The following is a 23,912-nucleotide window of genomic DNA, read 5'->3' as shown; positions in this document are numbered from 1 at the left end:
ACTGTTCCTGTTTGGTCTGTTTACTTCTGCACCAGCCATCCGCCACGAGTCACTCACCTGCAAAGGAAAAGGACAGTATTACCATTCTTATCTGCTATCACAAGTATCTACTTCAGTCACTTATCTGGTCATCTGTTTATCCCACGCTGTTGTTCAATAAAGTCACTCATCATTACTAACCTGTTGTCTCCTGCTCCTCTGTCCGTAACAATGCAATGGCAACTCTAAAAACAAACTAACCAGTATGAAAACATAATACCAATCTTAGAAACCTTAGATACCTCAAGCATACCTTTTGTCCACAGACAAAAACTCTGTAGGCACAGAGTGGAGAGGAATGAAATCTGGCCAACATATGGTAAAATGACATCTTAAGCTATGTCCACATTAACCAAGATATATTTCAAAAATGCATTTTCATTTCCAAACACTTTCCATCCACACTGGTGTTTTTAAGTGTATTACAAAAGTTGCTTGTCCACACTGAAACGTCAGAAACACTTAAATCACTGTGCCGCACGTGTTAAACATCATAAAAAGCTCCCTGAGGTGATACCGAGACCAGACATAATAAAGTTCTCATGCTATTCTTCTGGCATGATTTTATTAGCAAAATATCCAACTGCTTAGTGGTGCATCCAGGACGCACTCAATCGCCATTTCATGTATGATCTAAAAGGGCAATTGCCCTCATGTTTTGCCGCAGGACTGCAATTGCAAGTAAATTTTCTGTCATTTTTGCAGGAAATTAATATGAAGATTGTACCAAGTAACATTTATTTTTAGTAACATTTATCTTTAGCAACAAGATGAAAGTGAATAGCAAGCAGAACAATGCAATTACAACCATGGCGATTACGGCCATTTAATACATCTCAGTCATTAATGCTTCAGATGTTTTCTTTTTCAGAAGTAGTTTTAGCAGTAGAAGTAAAAGCACAAAACAAGTCACAAGAAATCAAAAATATAAAATGTACAAAAAATCCAATACCATTGTTGGCAAACAATTATTGTAAACAATAAATTTTATACATTTTTGTAATCCTTTCTGTTGTAATCTACCGCCATATAATTGACCTTTTTCTATAACACTGAAGTCTTTTTATTTTACCTGTTTAACCAACAGCTATAGCAATATGATTAAAATTTTAGTTGGAGGACAAAATTAACAAAAAAAGATTGTAATTCATTATATAGGCCTATATGAAATTGGCAATTTCATAGAAGCATAGTGTGGAAAAGGATTATTTATAACTGAATCACATTCAGTTCTAAATAATCCTTTTCCACACTATGCACACTAAAGAATCCAGGTGGGTTTGTGTTCCCACTGGTATGTCAGTAAGGACACCTCAGGCAAGGATTCAGTTTCCAGAATTTAATGGAATGTTTAGAATCGACAGCAATTGACAGCACAGTCAGACCACAGGGCATTTCTTGTTTAGGCACAGGTTGTGGACATTTGTATAGATGTGGTATTGTTTCAGTGGTATTGTTCGAGCCTCAGAAGAACACCTGATGCTCCCCTCTCTTCAGCGAGCGATCACTGGCTGATGTCACACAGTAACGTGTGCTTATTGGCTGTGACTTCTTATCACTGCCGCCCCCAAATATGCTGAGCATATTTGCCCCTTTGTAGGCTTAATCAGTTTACTCAGCTAACTCAGTCAGGGGCTGAGTCTTTGACAGGTACATTCTCGTCTGTGAAAGCAGGAAGGGGAATCAAACGAGCAATAGCCCGGGTGTAGATCTTATCATTGATTTGGGTCTCTGCTTCTCTGATCGGGCCATCTGAACCAGAATCATTATACACAAACATTTCTGCTATCAGGTTCACATGCAGAATCTGTAAGATGTTTATATATTTTTTTTTATTGCCATGAGGTTGCTCTGTAACAGATATTTACATATTTTCCACAAGATAAAGCAAGAACTGAAACTACCCTGTTTAAAAATGTACTACTGACTCTTGGTTTTTTAAATTGTGCCTCTTTAACAGTAAATGTTTTTCAGTTGTCAGGGCCTCATTTCCCCAAAACAATGGATCTTAGTTCATGTTCCATCTTTCCTTACAGTTAAACTCATTAATGAAATACATTCATGATGCAAAATCAATGTACATACTGTAACCAAAAATAACAACAATCAAATCTGTGGAACTGAGCTGAAGAACTTCTTCAGACTCGCCCTGGAGTTCCATCCTCTCTCCTTTGCAAACCTGAACACACTCCCAAAGAGATCAGGGAATGAATCCATCAGGTTGATGCTCTCTGCGTCATCTGGACTATGTAGAGAAAAGAGACACCAAAAAACATGGTCTGACACACAATACTAATGTATTGAATAAATACTGTGCATCACATTACATGTAACTCACTAATGCTCGTGTAGGTTGCGTATAAAACGCAGCAGGCCCAGTGTGTTCTCAGGATAGCCTTTCTTCTTACCATCCAGTTTCTGGACAAGCTCAGAAGGCAGCTGACAAAAGAAATATATTTTCAAAAGTAAAATGATTTTTCAAACAAAGTGTAAAGCAGGGCATGAACTACATTCAAATGATTTGTAAGAAGGAAAGTCTTGAAGACATTATATTAGTTTTTTTTTAAGTTGTTACTATTTTCATTTAATTAAATATTAAAATAATTAAAATATGTTTATATTTATACAAATATGTTTGAATATGTCTGCACTGAAGTTAGACTCACTTTAGTTTTCCATTCAGAAAAGCTTTTCTTCTCTGTGTATTTTTCAATAGCATGAAGGAGCTCCTCATCAACATTACGACAGCTCTCGGCTTCATTCTGGTTCCCCATTTTTTTCAAATACTCCACTCTCCTGACAGGATTTTAAAAAAAGTACAATCTCTTCAGCTGATAAAAAAGTATCTACAGTAGATGCAATTTCCTCTTCATTTAAAATCATAATCTGCTAGTACTATAAGCAGTGCTGAACCTCTCTGGCTTATTTAGACTGATAAATGTCATTACTAAATCAATGGAATATTCTACCTTTCATCAGTCCAGAAGAAGGGGTGTGCAAGGGTCTGCTCCACAGTTGGTCTGTTGTTTGGATCTTCATTGATCATGCCACTCGACGAGATCCTTCGCTACATCATCATCCAGATGTTCCAGTGAGTATCTTCCTTGTAGAATGTTGACTTCACAAAATGGACCTTTACCAAATGGATGGTGTCCTCTAGAGAGAATGTAGTACACTAACATCCCAGCAACCTTCAAACAGATTACAGTGATACAAGTTTAGAATTTTCACCAAATGCAATTTAAATTAATTGTATTTGTAATTCTGTATTTAAGTCAATAATTAAATTTCTAATAATATATTTTTATTATTTAACTTTCAGTTATAATAATTACAGTATTGTTGACTTATAAGAAAAGGAGAGACCACCTGAATGTCGGAGCTCCTCTTGTACCCAATGTTGACCTCCTCATCTATGCTCTCCTTTGCCTTCCAGCATCTAGTTCCAGCAATGCTTGTTCGTAAAGTCGTTTGGCTTAAGTTCAGTCGACGACTTATGCCAAAATCAGCCAATCTAGCTCTTCCATTAATGTCTATAACAAACAGAAGTTTCAAATTAATAGGAGAAAAAAAAAAAAATCAGATAATTTTAATTACTCAGGTATAGCTCCTACCAATCAGAACATTCTGGGGTTTGATGTCCCGATGAAGCACTTTGGTCTGTGGTTGGTGTAAAACCTGTAAACTGCAGAGAACTTCCTTCACCAGCTTCTTCAGAACCAAACTTCTCTCAGCAGAATCATCTGGTAAATGCTCTTGGATATATTCCTCCAGTGTGTACTCACAAAGCTGAAGAACAAGATATCCAAAATGGTCATCTTCAGCGAAGTCCACATATCGCACAATGGAGGGATTATCAAGCTGTGGAAGTCGTAGAAATACCTCCTCATTCTTGAGGGCCTGATAATTGGACTTAATCATTCGTTTCACAGCCACCTCTGTGCCGTCATCCCTCAAACCAAGAAAAACTTCTGTTCCATCGCTTCCTTTAGCAATCTGAAATTCATCACTGAGTACAAGAGTAAGCCTACCGTTTCCCAGCCTATAGGTATTGCTAATATCCATGTTAGCTAGCTTCTCAAGCTTGGGTCTCCAACGACAGCTGGTCTGAACCCACCTTTTTGAGAAATTTTGGTTCTCAACAGGCGGTGTAAATGGCTGCACACTTGAGTTTGATTCCTCAATGGATTTCACTACAGTGTCTGGATACGGCTCCTCTTTATTTTGCAGCCCACCTTCTTGTGATCCCACTTCTTGCTGGATTTTTTTCTTCTTTTTCTTCTTTTTCCTGCTCTTTGAAGGAGCAGCCATCTCCTCATGTAAACTATCCCTTGCACCTGATGGATGTTTGAGTGATATGTTCAGGTTTTGTAGCTTTTTGTTTATGGCTTCATCTTCTATCTCTGCAGTGTTAAGTATCATCTCTGGGACTGAAGTCAATCCATACAATGCCACAAGTTCAGGACTGAAGTCATTTATGTAGGCAAAGAAACTATATGTCCACATTCCAATTAAACTTGAATAATCAGGAAGTGTGAGAGGCAATAGACTTTTGCATAACTTCTCATGGACAGAATGGTTCAATCTCAGTTTCTGCTCAGTCGTCTTCTGCATCATGACATTGAGTATTTTGAGTATCAAAAGATTGACTGTTTCACCATTTGGATTTCCAAAGTGCTGAAGTCTGATTGTTAGAATTGGCACAAGCTCACTGAATACCTGAGGAGAGATGTTTTCACTGACACGCAAAGCAATTTTTAAGCAGTTCAGTACAATCGGCCAGTGTTCCTGAAGGATCCTTGGAAAGCGCTTGATGAGCCCCTCAATGTATCTGTCCGCACTCTTTGTATCTTTTAACCACTTGATGGCGCTCTGACGGTACTGCTCTGCACCACGACCAACAACACCAAAGTAGTGCTCAAAATAAATCAAAGGAACAAAAGGATCCTCTTGAAAGAAATGTTTCTCATAGATTTTGATAACTTCTGTGTGTTTTTTTGTTCTTACAGCACAAAAAAAAGAGAAAGATATATGTACTTTCTCAAACACTTCACCCTGTGAAGATAGTTGAAGAATCATTCTCTCAACCTTTTTATCAAGTTCTGAATTCGCCCCATAGTTCATTACAGGTGAAGCTCCAGCCTCTATAAGTGCTTTCACAATGTCTTCACGGTCATGATCAACAGCACACTGCAATGGAGTAAAAATTTGTAATCCTTGTCCATTTGGGTTAGCTTTTGCAGCAAGTAATCTTTTCACAATATTCAATGGAACTCCAATTGTGAAAGCAGCATAATGTAGAGGTGTTCGTCCATTTGTTGAGGGTTTGTTAGGATCAGCCGACTCTTCAAGTAGATAAGAGCAGATCTCTTCATTTCTGCATATAACTGCTGCTGTTAATGGTGTAACATCATCATTGCAGTCTTCAGAAGAGTACAAACCGTTAATATCTCTGCCTTTTAATAATTTCCGAAGTCTCTCTGCCTTGTTGTCTATGATACATTTTATTATGGGGTCTGTTTTTCTAGGTCCTGCTGGAACTGGAACCGGAACTGCTACTTGGAACTGGATTTCCATGAATCTTCAAATACTCATTACAATCTGTCAAAAGATGTTAAACACTTGAAATTCAGGCACTGAGTAGCATTATTAATTCTTTTTTATTTCTTTACATTGATAAATAGACAGTGTTAATCTTTACAAAGTTTTTTAGTCATAGTTTTTGTGTTTATAAGAAAGTCTTTAAATTCTGTCAATATGTTGTCATGTCATATACATTAATCTCAATACATTTTACTCTGATTAAAATGCCAGTAATTTGTCAAAGAAAAAAAAAGTGTCATTAAATCATTTTGATAAAATGTACAAACATTTTGAAAATATATACACATTTAAACATTCCAACTAAAGATTTGTAAACATAAAATATAACACAAATCTGTCCTTGTGAAAACCTGAGCTCCTGAAATAATGGCATATGAGTACACTGATTTTTTTTAATTTTTTAATTTATTTTTTTTTTTTTACTGGTGTAAAAATATTCTTGCTTTAGGAACATTATTAATGTTTCATGTTTTACAGACTGTTTATGATATTGCACTTTGTGTAGCCACTTGTTACAGAAATGTAAAAACTTAAGTTACACATTGTGAGTAGCACATAGGCTTTACTCTAACTGTGCTTTCACTTTTGTTGTTTGTCCAAGTTCAAAGGGCAGAGCAATCCTAACATATGATGATCAAACCAGTGAGAATGTGTTGACCGGAACAAATAATAACTGGACTGAAACTTTTAATAACTAATTCTCCCTCTTCTTCAATGTTTAGTTACGTCTTTGTCTATAATAGCTAATATAGATTTTAAAATATACAGTTTGCATGTTTTCATGAAACTGAAACTCGGCGATGGGCGGACCGATCTCGAAGAATAGCTACTTTCGGTGATGGTCCTCACTTAACGAAAGATCCTCATTTAAAATATAAATTCAAGACTTGCTATTTGTATTGTTTTTTAACCCTGAAAATGCGTATCACAAGAAAAAAATAAAAGGTTGTAAGTAAGGTACAATGCCTGCTGCACATGCATAGCAGCGCGCTCATTCATAGAGAAATATTTTCTGAAGTTGTTTTACATCGAGTAGCCACGAATGGAAATGTAGCATTTAATATAACTGGTTTGTGTGATGTTTGTTATAAGTTTAAATTAAAAGTTGCTAAAAGACTGGCAATGATCTGTGATTGCTGATAAATGCTCAACAAAAGAGAAGTCTGATAATTAAATGTTAAGATTATGGCTTTCAAATATCATGTTACTTAAATGGTTATAATTACCTGTTTTATTCCCAGAAATCGCAAAAACTTTACATTCAAAAGAGATAGAACTGTATTGGTCTATCGTTGATATCTAGATTGTAGGCTACTTGGTATCCGACAAAAAAAAGTGGTAAGCGCCGGTCTTCCTGGTTCTTACACACTTTATACGTGATCCACCCCACGAAAGCAGGGGCGGAGCTACGGGTGGGCCTGGGCCCACCCAGTCAGATCCAGGGAAATGCATTATTTTTTTTTTTAATAAAACAATTTTCTAACGTTTAACAATTCTTCAATAACTTTTTTAAATTTGATTTGTTTTTTCATGCATTAAATCTCTTAATAAGAATATGCTAATTCGTCTCTTCTTCTTCATGTCACATGCCAGTAGTAGCTAGCCGTTATGTTCTTCGCGTAAATATCCGGATCTCAACCAGCAGCGCCCTTTATGTTAAAAAAAGGCTAACCCGCTATCTATGATGCATTTAATAAAGAAAAACTTCTTGACAAAGATGAAAGGACGCAGTAACATCTTTTATCGTTTGAACGAGAACTAATAGACTAATTAGTTTATGACGATATCAACATCTTCAATTCAAAACCCAGTCGACTTTGACTTGTTTAGAACAGACATCAGCCATACAAAGGTAAGCTATAGGTGTTTAGTCTGGCCCGCCGTGGCATGGTAATGCAATATTTTTTGCATGTAATATTTGTGAGCAAGGGGTTTTCTGAAATGTACACATATAAGCCACTTGTATGGCAGGTTGTCGATACAGGACTCTGGGGCCGTTCACATATCACGTCTTTTGCGCGCTCAAATTCGTTACTTCAAATGTAGGCACGCGGCAGCCGCGCTCATAATGGAATGTAGTGCATTTTCTATGGAAGGCCAAAAGGGCCAAAAACACGTGAATTTTAACACGTCAACAACACGTTAAATACGTGTATTTGACGTGTATTTCACGCGTGAAATATGCGTTAAAAATCAGTTTGAACGGGTCAGTGTCATTGGCTGCTGAAAACTTGGGTCAAACCATTTTTGTGAGCTTAAGGGGGTGTACCATTCATTTACTAGGATGCCACCATTTAACATGCTAGATCAGCTTATTCAGCCTTTTTATTTTGTCTTTTTTGTATAACCTATAGAAATAATATATTTAAATTGCCGTTTTATGAAAAAATAGATTTAATTTTTCCACTTATGCTTTTTTTTTTTTTTTTTGACAATAAAATGCGGCATTATAAGCTCACTGAATCCGAGCATGCTCTCTCTCAGCCATATGACCTGCAAAGTTTTTTCTCTGGTGTGTGTTGGGGTGGGACACGTAGGCTAGCTGAAGAAGATTGGTGTGTGACTAGAGATGATAGACCTGCAAAGTTTTGTTCTAAAGAAATAGTGCAGGTTAGTCATGCACAAATAAAATTTTAAACTGATAATAATGTACGATGCTCTCTGTGTGTGTATGTGTCAGAACATGGGAGCGGAGCGCAAGATCAAAACTTTGTGACATGCTGGATCGAAAATTATTTCTAGTCGACTAGTAGTTGTTCATTTAAGCCAATGGTTGACTAATCACATTTAAATTAATTTAATTTCTTAAATACTGGAGAGAATAAACCATAATGAGCGTTTAGGTAATATAGGTTATATAGCACTCAAGCGCACGCATAAAGCTTGCAGTAAAGAACCGGGAAAAGTAATGATTATGAATGTGACAAAAAAACAGCAAGGAGACATTTTAATTGTTTATTAATAAACTAATTTTTTGTGAATCAGTGTCGGCTGCAAAGATGTTGACATTGCTGACTCTCATCATCTCCGCAGAGATGCACATTTCATTCGGATTAGGCCTACATAATCAGAGAGTAGCCTATTTCTTTTCGTTTTGAATTATTTCGTTTAAAAGTAGACATTTCACGCTTTTTATAGATATATTTCTCATGTCTGCGAGGCAAGCAGCCTGAGTTTCGGTTCATTTAGCCAACAAGACTCGCTCCAGTTCACGTGCAAGTGATCGCGCCCGCGCCTCCATGTCAGGATTAAATTGCTATATTTGCTTCTTATTTATTAAATCCAGGCAATTGGTTGATGAAACATTGATTAAAATTAAGATACAATTTTTACAAAACGAAATTCACTTTCAAGAAAGGCTTTCTACAAAACAAAACTTAATGAAGTGGTCAAAATTATGTCTGACCCGCTCCATGTCTCCCGATATATTGCGCATCTTACGATTTTTTTTTTTTGTCTTAGTCATGCAGTTCACTTTTCATAATCAAATAGATGAAATTAAAAAATAACATTATAATAGCCCTATTTAAACATAAAGAAAACGTATTTGGTTTCATTTTTAATGGCTACCAACACACATATACAGTACAGAGAAATTGCATGTCGTGAGCAAGAGCGGATTATGAGTCGAGTCGGATCGAGCATAATTTATTTTTAGACTTATCTGTTGGCCAGTTGTGAAATACACGTCAAATACACATATTTAACGCATTGATTTTTCACGCGTATTTAACGGGCAGGCGCGTTTATCCGTGGCAGGTCGCGGGGCAGGCGGGTATAGCCGTGGCAGGTCGAGAGACAGGCGCGTATAGCGGTGACAGGGCGAGTGGCAGCTGCCCCTGCCACGCAAAGATTTTACTCCCTCTCCAATAATGAGCTGTTTCATCAACATAAGAGTGTGTTTAGTGTGCTGTGTTAATTGTTTTGAGAGCAACTACATTCATTTGAAGAAATGTGTCAAATTGATTGAGAAAAACTAAATAGCAGTGCCCCCCTATTTGTGTTATGATTTATGAAGATTAAAATAAATACAAATAAAGAAATGTATGCTATAATTATTATATGTAGGCCTAGTTGTAGCCTATTTATGCTCACTGTTAATTTTTAATGATATTGTTCAAAATTTATCCTAGTCTGCTTGTGCAGGAACGCCACACCAGCAGGTGGTGGTAAAGTTTTACGCGTTTACACGTCAGTTTCACACGTTTTGGCCCTTTTGGCCTTCCATATGTGACATCTCTATGAGGGGTGATTTCTACAAAATTTGATGATTGCTTAGCAAACTGAGAGGAGAACTAACGTGTATACGCTCGCCAGCCGTCTGGCCAAAATCCCATAGTATTCAGGCGTCAGACGTAAGATATGAGACGTTAGACGTCACGGTCACGTGTTGGAGCTCGGCGGCGACGTAGTTGAGAAAGTATATTTTTTACTTTGCGTCTGGATAACGTACGTGTGGACTAACGTCTGGATAATGTATGTGTGACATTGATTATAATATTTTAGCTTTATTCCTATTTTGCCCAAAGGAAGCTTTAAGGTGTAAATGTTCATAAGTTGGAGGAAGCATTACAAATCCGTCTCCCTGACTGAAGCTTGGCCATTCCTCCGGCCACCTCTTTTGCGCAAGCACCGCATTAACAGCTGACTTTTCTCCGTTTAAAGGACACACCGGCACAAGGGCCATTCCAGCTGAACTAAGGCCTTCACCTCTTAATATGGAAAATAATAAAAATTAACAAGCCCAAAGATGCATATAAGTGGCCATGGTAACACTGCAAGTGCGCGCTTGGCTTGAAGCAGCTAAACAAATAAAACACAACAGAGACGAGCTCGACGGTCAAACATGTTTTTTACAAGCGCATAAAATAATGTAAAGTACTGCAATGGCATAAAAAACCTTAAGGTTAGCACAACGAAATTAACAAATATATTGCATGGTTATACACGCTCGTTTGAGATGTGTTGCATTAATTATTATTAGTAGACTTATTTATTTGTTCTTATGTGCTTGCATTCGATTTGTCTAATTCCATAAATTGAATTATTATATTTAAGCTTTATAGGCTATATTTAGTCAAACATGTCACTGAATACATTAAGCTATTTATTATAGTTTTTTTAGGTGATGTTACTGGGTAAGTGAATTAAGAACAGTGCTCAGTCATAAAAAAAAAAATTATGTTGTGTGTGCGCGTGAGACGCCGGCGCGATCACTTACATTTTCTTATAAAAGCGGACAAATCCTGTTTTTCTCCATTCAGAAGCGCTGCAGGTGCCTGAAGATGATGATGATGAATCCTCATGTTCTGTTGTTTATTCTGCTATTTGTTCATGTAGGCTAAAACTAAACCCCTGGGATTTTATTAATGGGTCACAGACACGTATCCATCGTAATTTCGTTTAATTCTAATTTTATTTTACCTTGTCGGTTAATGAAAAGATAATGATCTCGTCGGTTGAAATTCAGGGGGGAAACGAAATGACATTGACAAGGCAACATTTCTAGTTTTCGTTTAGTTTAAGTTTTTTTTAACTAATATTTATATTTTCTTATATTACAGGATTATTTCGATTAGCATAAATGTTTTTAATAGTTTTAGTTTTTGTTATTTAACTATAATAACCCTGCCTGGGAAAAACATCCACAGAACTGCAGTACAGTCAATTTTCCAGCTGTTTAAGCCATGAATATTTACAAGTATTCACGAATTATTTAATGCCGTCTGGGACACAATCTCAGGCCGGGAGTCTCAGACTCATCAAAGCCAATAAATACAGTTATTGATGCTCGGGAAGCCAACAGCAATTTCTTAACGATCTGCATTTCATCTGAAAGAGGTTCACCTGAAAATGTTGTGCACTAGAGGGAGCCACAGGATAAGGAATATTTTAAGCTTATTTTCCTTATTTTTAAGGCCGGAACACATCAAGCCGACGGTCAGCCGTCGGCCAGTTTTTATTCGTCGGCCGACTAAGTTTTCTCAGTGTGTTCCGCACCGTCGGCTGAAGTTGGTCCTCGTCGGCTTTTCTTCGGCCGATTCGAAATGTTGTATCGGCGTTGGAGCTCGTCGGTCCGTCGGGCCATCTGATCATTCTGATTGGCCGTTCAGCTACTGCCACCTGCTGGTACGGAAATGCATTTCATCTTGCGCAGGCGCAGAATGACGTGCTACTTGGCCGTCGGGTGTCGAGCGTCGGTTTAGTGTGTCAGGGAAACTTTGGACACAGACACTGCCGACGTGAGCCAACCCCGCAGTCTGCTTTCGTCGCCACTAGTTCGTCGGCGTCGGCTTGGTGTGTTCCGGCCTTTAAGCTTATCTGTTTCCATACTTTTGAATGTATAACCATTAAATTTCTTTAACCATGTTCTGACAATATAGTTTTACTTCACATCTGTGAATTATAGGCTATAGCTTATTATATTATAATTTCTTTTAAAATATTACATGATTGAAGTGTTTACTTGATAATGGGCCATTGCTTGCACTCTGAATTAATCTTTTAATTTCGAATGTCTTTTAATTTAACTGTCTTTAATGCATCATGCACTTTTCTTATAAAGGGTTACTATGGGGGACAAAACTCTGAAACAACATGTTTTACTTGGATAATGCTGTCATTATCTTAGCAGTAGTGTTTATGACAGGAGAAATGTGTTGATTAGTTGTTTCTGGTTGTCATTTCAGGACATTAAGCCCAGGCATTTTCAAGTTAAGCAATAGTGTAGGTCATGTTTTCGTCAACATATTTAAACAAAATTAGGAATGGAGAAATATTCAGCGATTTTGAGGTGCTAAAATGTTAATGTTTTTTTCTTTTTGCTCAAAACAAAGCAAAAACACTAATTTACAGAACTTCAAAATAACAACTGGCAAAAGTTACTTCAGATGTCACGGCGTAGATGTCACGTAGCTTCTCACATGGCTTCTCAAGCGAGAAGGGAGGCGACGAAAGTGTCACGCTTCTTATTACACGTCATTGGTCACGGCTGATTGCTTAGTTAGCAAAGTAAATATACAGGTGCTGGTTATTTAATTAGAATATCATCAAAAAGTTGATTTATTTCACTAATTACATTCAAAAAGTGAAACCTGTATATTATATTAAATCATTACACACAGACTGATATATTTCAAATGTTTATTTCTTTTAATTTTGATGATTATAACTGACAACTAAGGAAAATCCCAAATTTAGTATCTCAGAAAATTAGAATATTCTGAAAAGATTCAATATTGAAGACACCTGGTGTCACACTCTAATCAGCTAATTAACTCAAAACACCTGCAAAGGCCTTTAAATGGTCTCTCAGTCTAGTTCTGTAGGCTACACAATCATGGGGAAGACTGCTGACTAGACAGTTGTCCAAAAGATGACCATTGACACCTTGCACAAGGAGGGCAAGACACAAAAGGTCATTGCAAAAGAGGCTGGCTGTTCACAGAGCTCTGTGTCCAAGCGCATTAATAGAGAGGCGAAGGAAAGGAAAAGATATGGTAGAAAAAAAGTGTATAGGCAATAGGGATAACCGCACCCTGGAGAGGATTGTGAAACAAAACCCATTCAAAAATGTGGGGGAGATTCACAAAGAGTGGACTGCAGCTGGAGTCAGTGCTTCAAGAACCACTACACACAGACGTATGCAAGACATGGGTTTCAGCTGTCGCATTCCTTGTGTCAAGCCACTCTTGAACAACAGACAGCGTCAGAAGCGTCTCGCCTGGGCTAAAGGCAAAAAGGACTGGACTGCTGCTGAGTGGTCCAAAGTTATGTTCTCTGATGAAAGTAAATTTTGCATTTCCTTTGGAAATCAGGGTCCCAGAGTCTGGAGGAAGAGTGGAGAGGCACACAATCCACGTTGCTTGAGGTCCAGTGTAAAGTTTCCACAGTCATTGATGGTTTGGGGTGCCATGTCATCTGCTGGTGTTGGTCCACTGTGTTTTCTGAGGTCCAAGGTCAACGCAGCCGTATACCAGGAAGTTTTAGAGCACTTCATGCTTCCTGCTGCTGACCAACTTTATGGAGATGCAGATTTCATTTTCCAACAGGACTTGGCACCTGCACACAGTGCCAAAGCTACCAGTACCTGGTTTAAGGACCATGGTACCCCTGTTCTTAATTGGCCAGCAAACTCGCCTGACCTTAACCCCATAGAAAATCTATGGGGTATTGTGAAGAGGAAGATGCGATATGCCAGACCCAACAATGCAGAAGAGCTGAAGGCCACTATCAGAGCAACCTGGGCTCTTATAACACCTGAGCAGTGCCACAGACTGATCGACTCCATGCCACAACGCATTGCTGCAGTAATTCAGGCAAAAGGAGCCCCAACTAAGTATTGAGTGCTGTACATGCTCATACTTTTCATGTTCATACTTTTCAGTTGGCCGCGATTTCATACAAATCCTTTCTTTGTATTGGTCTTAAGTAATATTCTAATTTTCTGAGATACTGAATTTGGGACTTTCCTTAGTTGTCAGTTATAATAATCAAAATTAAAAGAAATAAACATTTGAAATATATCTGTCTGTGTGTAATGACTGAATATAATATACAAGTTTCACTTTTTGAATGGAATTAGTGAAATAAATCAACTTTTTGATGATATTCTAATTATATGACCAGTACCTGTATAAACGACACCTCATACATCTCCCAACTCAAATACAGGGGCTTGAGAAACCATAGCCGATTCTCAATATGCGTTCTTGTCTGTACTTGTGTTCTTGTGGCCTTGTGAAACATCATCAGTCGCTGTCCAAGTACTGTTCCAATAGGTTGTTTGCAATCACATGGTTCTGGTGACGCGCAAAATTAATGTGGAGGGCAAGCAGTGAAATGAATGGAATGGAAGAGATGTGAATGGAAGAGATGGGGAAAAGTCCGTACTGTGCTGGTTTAGAAAGGTATAAACAGAAAATCACAACATATTTTGGACGTGAACCTTATGTTATGAAGAGGAGCGATATTTTTACTGAATTGAAAGACTTGACTGCCATCGAGGAGGTAGATATAGACTTATGTAGCCCCGCCCCTTTTCAGCGCTGCGCTCGTTGTCTTTTGACTTCGGGCTTGTATTTCCACAGCGATCTAATGTATTTATGAAAGAACTCATTTTAAAATCTTCCCGGTCTACTGACATTTGTTAAGACATCTGCTTTAAACATAACAATGCTCATGATAACTTTCATTAACTCTACAACAGGTAAATCCACTTCACCAGCTAATTATTCTTCAACAGTAATGCCATAGAAATATACAGAGCTACCGCAAAAACGGAAGTTCAAAGACTCTAAAGATGGCGGCGCGCTTGTTTCTCTGGTAAATAAGGTCTATAGAGAATGTGAAGCTGCCGTCACGCCGTGTTCAGGTCTGGGTTTGTTTATATCGTGCCGCCTTTCTACTAGTGACGTTAAGGGCAGTATTTTTGATTTTCTGTTGTGATTGTGAAAATGTCGCCATTGTAGGTCATTGAATCGAGGAGCTCACATCATCGTTCAGGGAAAAAACTGGACGGTGTAATACAATTTTCGCCTTTTCTACGTGTAAAAACACTAAGGGAAGCAGGTTGAGGAGGTGACAGGGAGACGCCGTATATCAAATCTAATAATTGTCACTCATTGAACCCACTGCCTATCACTCAATAAAATAATCACAAAGCTGAGTGTTTTTGAAAGTGTTGTATTTTGTTTGGTTTAATAATTAACATTACATTTGCGAGTATGACTCTCACTCGGCTTGTGAATGAGTATAACTTGCATGCAGCCACTTCAAAACTGTTAACATGCTTCTATGGGTTTGATTTTGGTTGTCATTTGTTGAAATAAATACAAAAAAAAATTAAAGCTGCAAGCAGTATTTACCGGGGTTCAAGCACTTTAAGGCCTTTAAGCACATATGCTTAAAAAGGAATTGTTTTATTTAGCAAGCATGTAACCAATGAAATCATAGAGGAACTGTTATTATATATGCTAAAACAAACACAGAAAGAAAAGGCTTAAACAATAATACTTGGTCCATACTAAGCATGCTTACACACACACACACACACACACACACACAGAGAGAGAGAGAGAGAGACAGACACACATATTTTCTTGAAGATTTAGTATTTTTATATGCATGATAGGTAAAGATGTTTTCTGCAAATCTCAGTAAAACATAATTTTCAGGTTTCATTTTACTCATAATGTGGCATAACTGTTAAAATTAATACTCTAATTGAAATGTAGTGGTGAATTTAGACAAAAAATGATAGTAAATGTTAAAATAGTGATTGTATTAAGTCTAAATATGAATTATAGTACAATATTAGTGAGGAGTATGACAAAATTAGCAGGTGGCAGCAGAGGACCACTTATTGGCTCACTTTTATTAACTTTCATTTTAAAAGTGTCTGTTTTGTGTTAAGTTTATTTTCCTTGTTAACTCCATTAATTAAACGTGCTTACACACACATTTTGTTGCAGATATGGATATTTAAAATCAATAATGAGGCAAGAAAATGTTTTTTTTTTTTTTCAAAAGTTTTTAAGCGCCAAATCACAATGTAGCACAAACCATAAGGCAAAACCTACCATGTTTGGTATCGTTGGACTCGGCAAGGATTCAGGAGTGTAAAGACGTGACTCCTGTGAAAATAAGTCGACCACATCCAAAATTATATATATTTTCATCTAAAACCATTAAAAACATGTTTTTTCACAATTATAGCGCCGCCTATGGTCCGATCAACACAAAAAATTGGTGTGCTTCTTTAGAGTCATATGCTGCATGTGCTCACCTATTTTCGTGAAGTTCTGAGTTTCGTTTAGGCTTTTGGCTATATTTAGCCACGCCCACTTTTTAAATGACCGTGTTATAGCGACCCAAAGGGTAAAGTTCAACTTTTTTTTGATAATTACTGATCTAGAGAGTCCAGAGAATTGTCCTGCACTGGTTTCATTCCGATGGGGCGAAAAACCTAGGACTAGTTCGCAAAAGTATGTTTTTCACATATTTGTGAATAAGTAATGAACGATTTGATTGACAGCATTGATTCTTGAGGTAAAGTTGTTCAGCATGAGGAGATCTATCAAATGATATGCATTTTGTGTGGATTTGTGAAAAACCACGTGATTACTGAGGCGTAAAACTCATTAGCACCAACTAGTGGCTGATTTCTTTCAAAATTCTTACAGACCTCTAGGCCCATGAGTCGATCATGCACACCGAGTATCGTTCTGATCGGCCTCCATTAACCTTGTCTAATAGGTGCTCAAAATTCATTGGCCGATGGCGGCCATGTTTTTTGAGATACGCCAATGTCCTCGTAGACCATCATGCCCCCTTGGACCAAGACACTGCATGCCAAATTTCAAGTTGATTGGCCACGATTTTTTTATTGTGACCAAAGATTGAGTCCGTACACATGTGTACCGAGTTTGGTGCAAACATCTCATTTCGTTCTCGAGTTATAGCCATTTTAGTAAAAGTGGCTCCACCCTCATCGTACGTTTTGGCGACCGTGAAACAAAATTTCAACTTTTTTTTGATAACTTTTGATATTCAGACTCCAGAGAACATTTCTGCACTGGTTTGGTTCTGATCGTGTGAAAAACCTAGGACTAGTTCGCAAAAGTAGGTTTTGGACAAAATTCAAAATGGCGAAAATTTTTTCTAGGCGGAAATGAAATCGCCAAAACACGTATTTCCCGATTTGAGCCAAGGATTCCAATGATTTAAGACACTTGATTCTAGGACAAACGGTCTAGGAGTTATGAGCGATTTTGCATTTTTGATTGCTGTAGCGCCACCTATTGGCCGATTGGGACGAGTCCGGGTATCTGAGTAGCGAGCAAGGCTACTACCATCTGACAAAGTTTCAAGTCTCTAGGCCTTATGGTTTGGGCTGCCTGATGCGTTTTATGGCGGAATAATAATAATAATTAAAGCTGCGAGCAGCATTTATCGGGGTTCAAGCATTTAAGGCAGTTTGCATAAAAAGGACTTGTCTTATTTAGCAAGCATGTAACCACTGAAATCATATATGCTAAAACAAACACAGAAAGAAAAGGTTTAAACAATAATACCTTATACATACGAAGCATGCTTACATACACACACACACACACACACACAAACCAAAAAAATCATAATATTCAGGTCACAATGTAATTGTAATGTTTTCTTACTGCAAAGACATAAATCACATAAACAAATGAAGTGGTAAACCTTTGAAAAATGTGATTTGTAATTTTATTATAAGTATTTATGTAGTTTAAAGGGATTTTAAATGACAAAACATTGAAACCTTGAAACCTTGAATTATATTAGTGGCCTTCTGCTGCCATCTGGTGGCACAAAATGACAGTGTCAGGCAATTTAATATAGAAAAATATGGTTTTAAAGGTTTTTTGACAGTTATAGCGCCACCTATTGCCTGATCTCCACCATTTTTTTGTGTTTGTGTGTCCTCAGAGTGTATCCATACATATGTGTGCCAATTTTTGTGAAAATATCTCATTTCGTTTTGAAGTTATAGACACATATATATGAGAGCATAAAAAATGACCCATGAAAGACTTTGATTGGATTTTTTTTGCCACTTCCTATCAAAATTTTGACATTTGGGCTTTAACATTTAGTAAACCAACTTAGGTTCCATGTTTCCTACGGTGGTTTCGTCTCGATCGGACAAACGGTTTCGAAGATATTCGCAAAAGTTTTTTAAGCTAAATCACAACGTGGCACAAACCATAAGCCGAAACCTGGCAAGTCTGGTATCGTTGGACTCTGCAAGGATTCAGGAGTCTAAAGACATGACTCCCATGAAAATAAGTCGATCACACCCTGCATACACTTTCAGCCAAAACCATTAAAAACACAAGTTTTTTAAAGTTTTCTAACAGTAATAGCGCCACCTATGGTCCGATCTCCATAAAAATTGGTGTGCTTCTTTAGAGTCATATCCTGCATGTGCTCACCAATTTTCGTGAAGTTCTGAGTTTTCTTTTAGGTTTTATAGGCTTTTGGGTATATTTAGCCACGCCCACTTTTTAAATGACCCTGTTATAGCGACCCAAAGGGTAAAGTTCAACTTTTTTTTGATAATTATTGATCTAAAGAGTCCAGAGAATTGTCCTGCACTGGTTTTATTCTGATCGGGCGAAAAACCTAGGACTAGTTCACAAAAGTAGGTTTTTCAAATATTCATGAATAATTAATGAACAATTTGATTGACAGCATTGGATCTTGAGGCAAAATTGTTCAGCATGAGGAGATCTATCAAATGATATGCATATTGTGTGGATTTATGAAACACCACGTGATTACTGAGGCGTAAACCTAGTGGCCAATTTCTTTCAAAATTCTTACAGACCTCTAGGATCATGAGTCGAACATGCCCACTGAGTTTGGTTCCGATCGGCCTCCGTTAACTTTGTCTAATAGGTGCTCAACCTTTATTGGCCGATGGCGGCCATGTTTTTTGAGATATGCCAATGTCCTCATAGACTATCATGCCCCCTTGGACCAAGACACTGCATACCAAATTTTAAGTCGATCAGACTAACGGTTGCATAGTTATAGCTGTTTTCATGTTTTTTTCGTTATAGCGCCACCTAGTGGCCAATTGTCACAATTTTTTATCATCGACCGTGAATCAAAATTTCAACTTTTTTTTAATAATAATTGATATTCAGACTCCAGAGAAGATGTCTGCACTGGTTTGGTTCCGATCGGGGCGAAAAACCTGGGACTAGTTTGCAAAAGTAGGTTTTTGAAAAAATTCAAAATGGCGGAAAAATTTGCATACCGGAAATGAAATCGGAGATCGAAATTTCCAATTCAGCTTTCCAATGATATAAGACACTTGAGTCTGGGACAAACCGTCTAGGAGTTATGAGCCATTTCGCGCATTTGATCACTGTAGCGCCCCCTATTGGCCAATTTGGGTCATAACTTTTGAGGTTCTCCCCAAATTGAGGACTATCATTTGGCCAAGTTTCAAGTCTCTAGCATTTACGGTTTGGGCTGCACGATGCGTTTTAGCGGAGAATAATAATAATAAAAATCCTGACAATTTCAATAGGGTTTCAGCACTTCGTGTTTGAACCCCTAAAAATAAAATACAGTGTGTCGGTGTCTGTCATAGACTGTAAAAAAGGGTGTCTGTCTGCTGAATGCCCATCCGATTCTTCTCCATAGTCATATGGGAAAGTGAATATTTACAAAGAAAACATTAAAACTACAGTTACATTTACACCCTTCCAACAAAGAAATTGATCGACTTCTGTCAGCTTGTTGAACATTTTTTTATTTGGACATTTTCTACCATATGATGGCTGAAGCTGAAGCAGCAGCACGTGCCCAGCGCGTGACACTGTTTTCACAGTAACCAGATCAACATAAGCTGAATTCTACAAAACTGAAGTGAAAACACCAAATGATCATGCAATGGGATAAAATATCTTCTCTTCCCTGCAAACGATACCATGAAGAATGTGATTATTTAACCAAGTCAAAAACAAAAAAGGTAAGCAGGTATCCATATTCATTTCAGTATCAGCAGACGCAAAACACTATAAAAAGGTGACAACTTTTAAAGTTAAAAAACGATGTCACGTAAACAATAAAAGCTCATTGTGGTTTCTCGGTTTCATAGATTTGAGCAACCATAAATGACGCAAAACATAGAAATTTTGAGTTTGTGATAGGATACCTATATAGAAAAATCACATTCAAAGTTCACATCTAGTCAAGTACAGTTAAAATCCCCGGATGTGTTCTTGATCCGCCCCTTTTATGGAGGATGCATCGAGACAAAGAGCTTGGAACCCAAGCGGCGACATTTTGATACTTTTTGGGTAACAGCCACTAGATGGCGCTCCGGTAGCGCAGCCGCCATTATGGGGTGAAAATACTAACTGGACCATAGAATCCTTCACATCCGCACCCAAAATCGGCGAATTTCACTGCCAAATCAGAAGCGCAATAGAACAGTTTTTTAAATTAAGTCACCAGTAAATTGTATGGCTCCTACAGTAAATGTTGTATTGTCTTATATATGTTTTATTTTACCAGTTGTGGAATCCAACCATTCATCCATCTGAGGTAATGTAGTTAGCCTACTTTTGAGTATTTCCATTTTATGCAACTTTACACATTCATTAATAATAAATTGATAATTAATAAATTTAAGATCATTTTTGCAGCGAATAATATATTTCAGACCTAGTGGAGTAGGCTAATAGGTCTGAATTGAAATATATCGTACGTTTTAATGGATCACGCTACAAACATAATGATCTTATAATACATGATGCATTGCTGTGTCCGTTATCGCATAATTCCTTTTGGACACTTTTGCTTTAATGAACATTAGACAACACTGCAAAATCAAGCTGTTATATTCATAGATTTATTGTCCAACATTCCCAATTTTTCTGATGTATGTCCTTAATTTAATTTCATATGTTGGTATTAATTCAGTGTTTATAATGCTAATGCTTGAAGAATTTTAACACCAAACTGACTGGGTTTCTAGTGAGCAAAGGTTTTGTGAAAAAAATGGAAGACTTAAACACAAGGTGTGTAACATAAACTGTTAAAAGAATTTGATGATCATTAGTGATAGTATTTTATTCTGTGTTGTCATCATTCAGGTTGGATTTCAGCTTTAATGTACGTTTTTTTAACAAAGCAGCTGATATTGCCATAGTGGACTGACGACTCGCTTTCACCCCAAAATGGCGGAAGCGCAGGGCTGCTGCTGGGCGCCGGTGCTGCAATGGAACGTTCTATTGAGTGTCGCTTCTTGTTAGTGTATATTCTTTGATCGAGAGGTGACTTGTGCGGACTTGAGACAGCCAGGTATCCCAGAATGCATCTCGCACTAACCAGAAAACCTGCGTAATTTAAACATATTACTGTGTTATTATGTCATGATATGTAGTTTTAAGAGTTTTTCAGGCAAGAATATACTGGTTTAAAGCTCAGTTTTGCAGTTTATTGATAAAGATAGCGCCTATTTGAAAATTTGATCTGACGTTTTCGGAGTTGTGAGATCCAGGCGATCACCGGGCGCTCAGCGCTCATGTAAGAGCCAAGAACAGCCTTACCTCGGCTAGTCCTTCTGATGTTTGCCGCTGGCTCTGATGTCTCTGTAGTGGAGTCATTCTATGAAACGGGTGCCATTTTCAATTTGCATTTTTCAAAATTTTAATTAAGAACAAACTTTTTCTTTAAACAAACCTACAACTTGAAATATATGTGTAACCAGGTGAAAAGTTTATGTTAATCACAAAACTGGTTATTAAAGTCCTGCTCTTAGTAAACAGCACCTATAACGTGTTTTACTGTCTTTCTCTTATGTTGATTTAATCTTATGCTGGCCCTTTAAGAAAACTTGACACTGTGGCTGTCTGGAAGTGCCGCGAGAGTTGTATGAGAGCAGCGCTATTCACGATGCGGTTCGGATGGTGTGCATGCGGTCAAGATTTAGTGCTTATAATGTTCACTAAATGAAAAAAATATTGAGAAATATACACTTTATGAGTTAGACACCGTTTCTCAGTGTTTTGTTGTTTTAAATGGCCGTGTACTTTGCCGATTAACACTGATTTCTGTTGGGACGCATCGTGTTGTCGAATCAAATCAACATTGTCTTTCAAAGAAGCAGGGGAGAAAAAGTGCTCCGTAGGCCTTCTGGGTGTGTTTCCGGTGCGAGCGTGAAGCATCAGAGGGAAAATCAAGCTCATCAGATGCCTTGTTAATGTGTACATGAGCTAGAGTGGTAATGACCAAATGAGGCTGCTACCGTTGTCTATGTTGGCTAGTTTTGAGATTCATTTCTTATTGTGACTAAGAACAAAAGAGACAAACTTTTGGGTTGAGAAGCAAACTTTATTGATTTCAACAACTGTTCACCTGCTTGAACTTTTCTACTCTGATTTCCCAAAAAATTGCATAATTAACACTGCACTATTTCAAGTGCAGTCTGGAATAAAAGATCCCCGTTTATATTCTTCATCCTGTGTCCAGCGTTATTAACTCACATCCCGGGCTACATATGTTAATTCGTCTTTTGTATATCTAACGGTTGATCTTTGGTCTCATGAATTTATAATTTGTTCCCTGGCAAATCGTTTTGGCTGAAGGCAAAGTGACGTTTCATAACTTTATATATTTAGGCTATTTAACTTTACCTTTTTAGCCTACTAAAGCGATTTTGTACGTTTGACTGAATTGTTTATTCCAGCGTTATTACTAACTCACATCCCGGGCTACATATGTTAATCCTCCCAAAAACATTTTCCCACCTCAGGCACAAAATCTTTATTAATATTATCCTTTTTATTCAGGCAAGGAAGCCATTCTTGTACCACCCCGTCACGGACAATATGTATGCCATTGGAGTAGTAAAACAAAAAATAGATTTTTAAAATCTAATGTTTTCCTAGTAGTAAAATGTCCCTTTTTTGGAAACCATCAATAGAAAGTCTGTAATTTAATATTTTTTCTTTTATTCTTGAAATATGAATTTGACGTTTCAATGGCCTCATTGTTTGTACTGAAAAAATGAATTCACTTAAAAAATACAAATAAAGTTACATTTATCTGATCAGTCCACACAACAAGAACATCATTCAACATTAATTTATGTAATATTTCATTTTCTTTCCATTTTTTTTCCCCATTCTTTCCATAATCAAATGATCCTGTGACGGCGTGGTAACTGATGTGACGGGGTGGTATGGACAAAGTGTTTCTCTATATGATCTGCTGGTTTTAAATTTTAAAAACTGGGGAGATATTAACATTGAGTGAGCGAGCCAAACAGTGTTGCCAAGTCTGCGGGCTACTTTTACACTGTTGCCGCAGGTTGTTTTTCATGTCCACGGGTTGAAGCGAGCCCAAATAACATGATATTTAGCCCTTGGAATGCACATTTTACCCAGGGAACCCTGCCAAAAAAAAAAAAAATGTTTTACCCCCCAGAACGTAATTTTTATCGGGGGGCATTTTGGGATGAAATTTACCACCCCGTCACATACCACCCCGTCACGTTTGGTAAATTTAATCCCAAAATGTCCGCAAATCTCCCATGTGGTCAAGTTTCTCACCTAGCATACATGCATTCAATCTGAAATATAATTTTCTTTGTATTAATAATGTAAAAAAATAATAAAAAACAGTTCCCTTTCGATACTTCACTCGTACTGCGTATGGGGAAAGGTCTCCTTTTTCCCCGTTACTGAAGCCTTTTTCAATAACGCAGTGTAACT

At 37.5% G+C, this 23,912-nt stretch overlaps 2 protein-coding genes across 4 annotated transcripts in view; both read right to left on the bottom strand.

Moving 5' to 3' along the window:
* Positions 1–23,912, bottom strand: part of LOC127516229 (uncharacterized) — a 61,225-nt gene that overhangs the window by 8,388 nt on the left and 28,925 nt on the right. The window contains exons 1-3 of one of the 3 annotated variants that reach the window (XM_051900646.1): positions 6,870–7,028; positions 3,654–5,640; positions 3,409–3,572 (exon numbers count right to left, since the gene is read on the bottom strand). The exons of the other annotated variants lie outside the window; for them this stretch is intronic. Of the exons in view, the coding sequence (XP_051756606.1) occupies positions 3,409–3,572; positions 3,654–5,616 (2,127 nt within the window). The 5' untranslated portion in view covers positions 5,617–5,640; positions 6,870–7,028. Of the gene's footprint in view, positions 1–3,408; positions 3,573–3,653; positions 5,641–6,869; positions 7,029–23,912 lie in introns of those variants that run through there. 3 annotated transcript variants of the gene reach the window in all.
* Positions 1,364–23,912, bottom strand: part of LOC127516227 (uncharacterized) — a 60,381-nt gene continuing 37,832 nt past the window's right edge. Inside the window, exons 5-7 of the mRNA XM_051900642.1 lie at positions 2,706–2,835; positions 2,378–2,478; positions 1,364–2,284 (exon numbers count right to left, since the gene is read on the bottom strand). The gene's annotated coding sequence lies outside the window, so the exon portion shown is untranslated. The remainder of the gene's footprint in view (positions 2,285–2,377; positions 2,479–2,705; positions 2,836–23,912) is intronic.

This window comes from Ctenopharyngodon idella, chromosome 7, assembly GCF_019924925.1.
Source record: "Ctenopharyngodon idella isolate HZGC_01 chromosome 7, HZGC01, whole genome shotgun sequence".
NCBI lineage: Eukaryota > Metazoa > Chordata > Actinopteri > Cypriniformes > Xenocyprididae > Ctenopharyngodon > Ctenopharyngodon idella.
The sequence above is the reverse complement of the archived record's forward strand: the minus strand, read 5'-3'. Positions and strand labels throughout refer to the sequence as shown.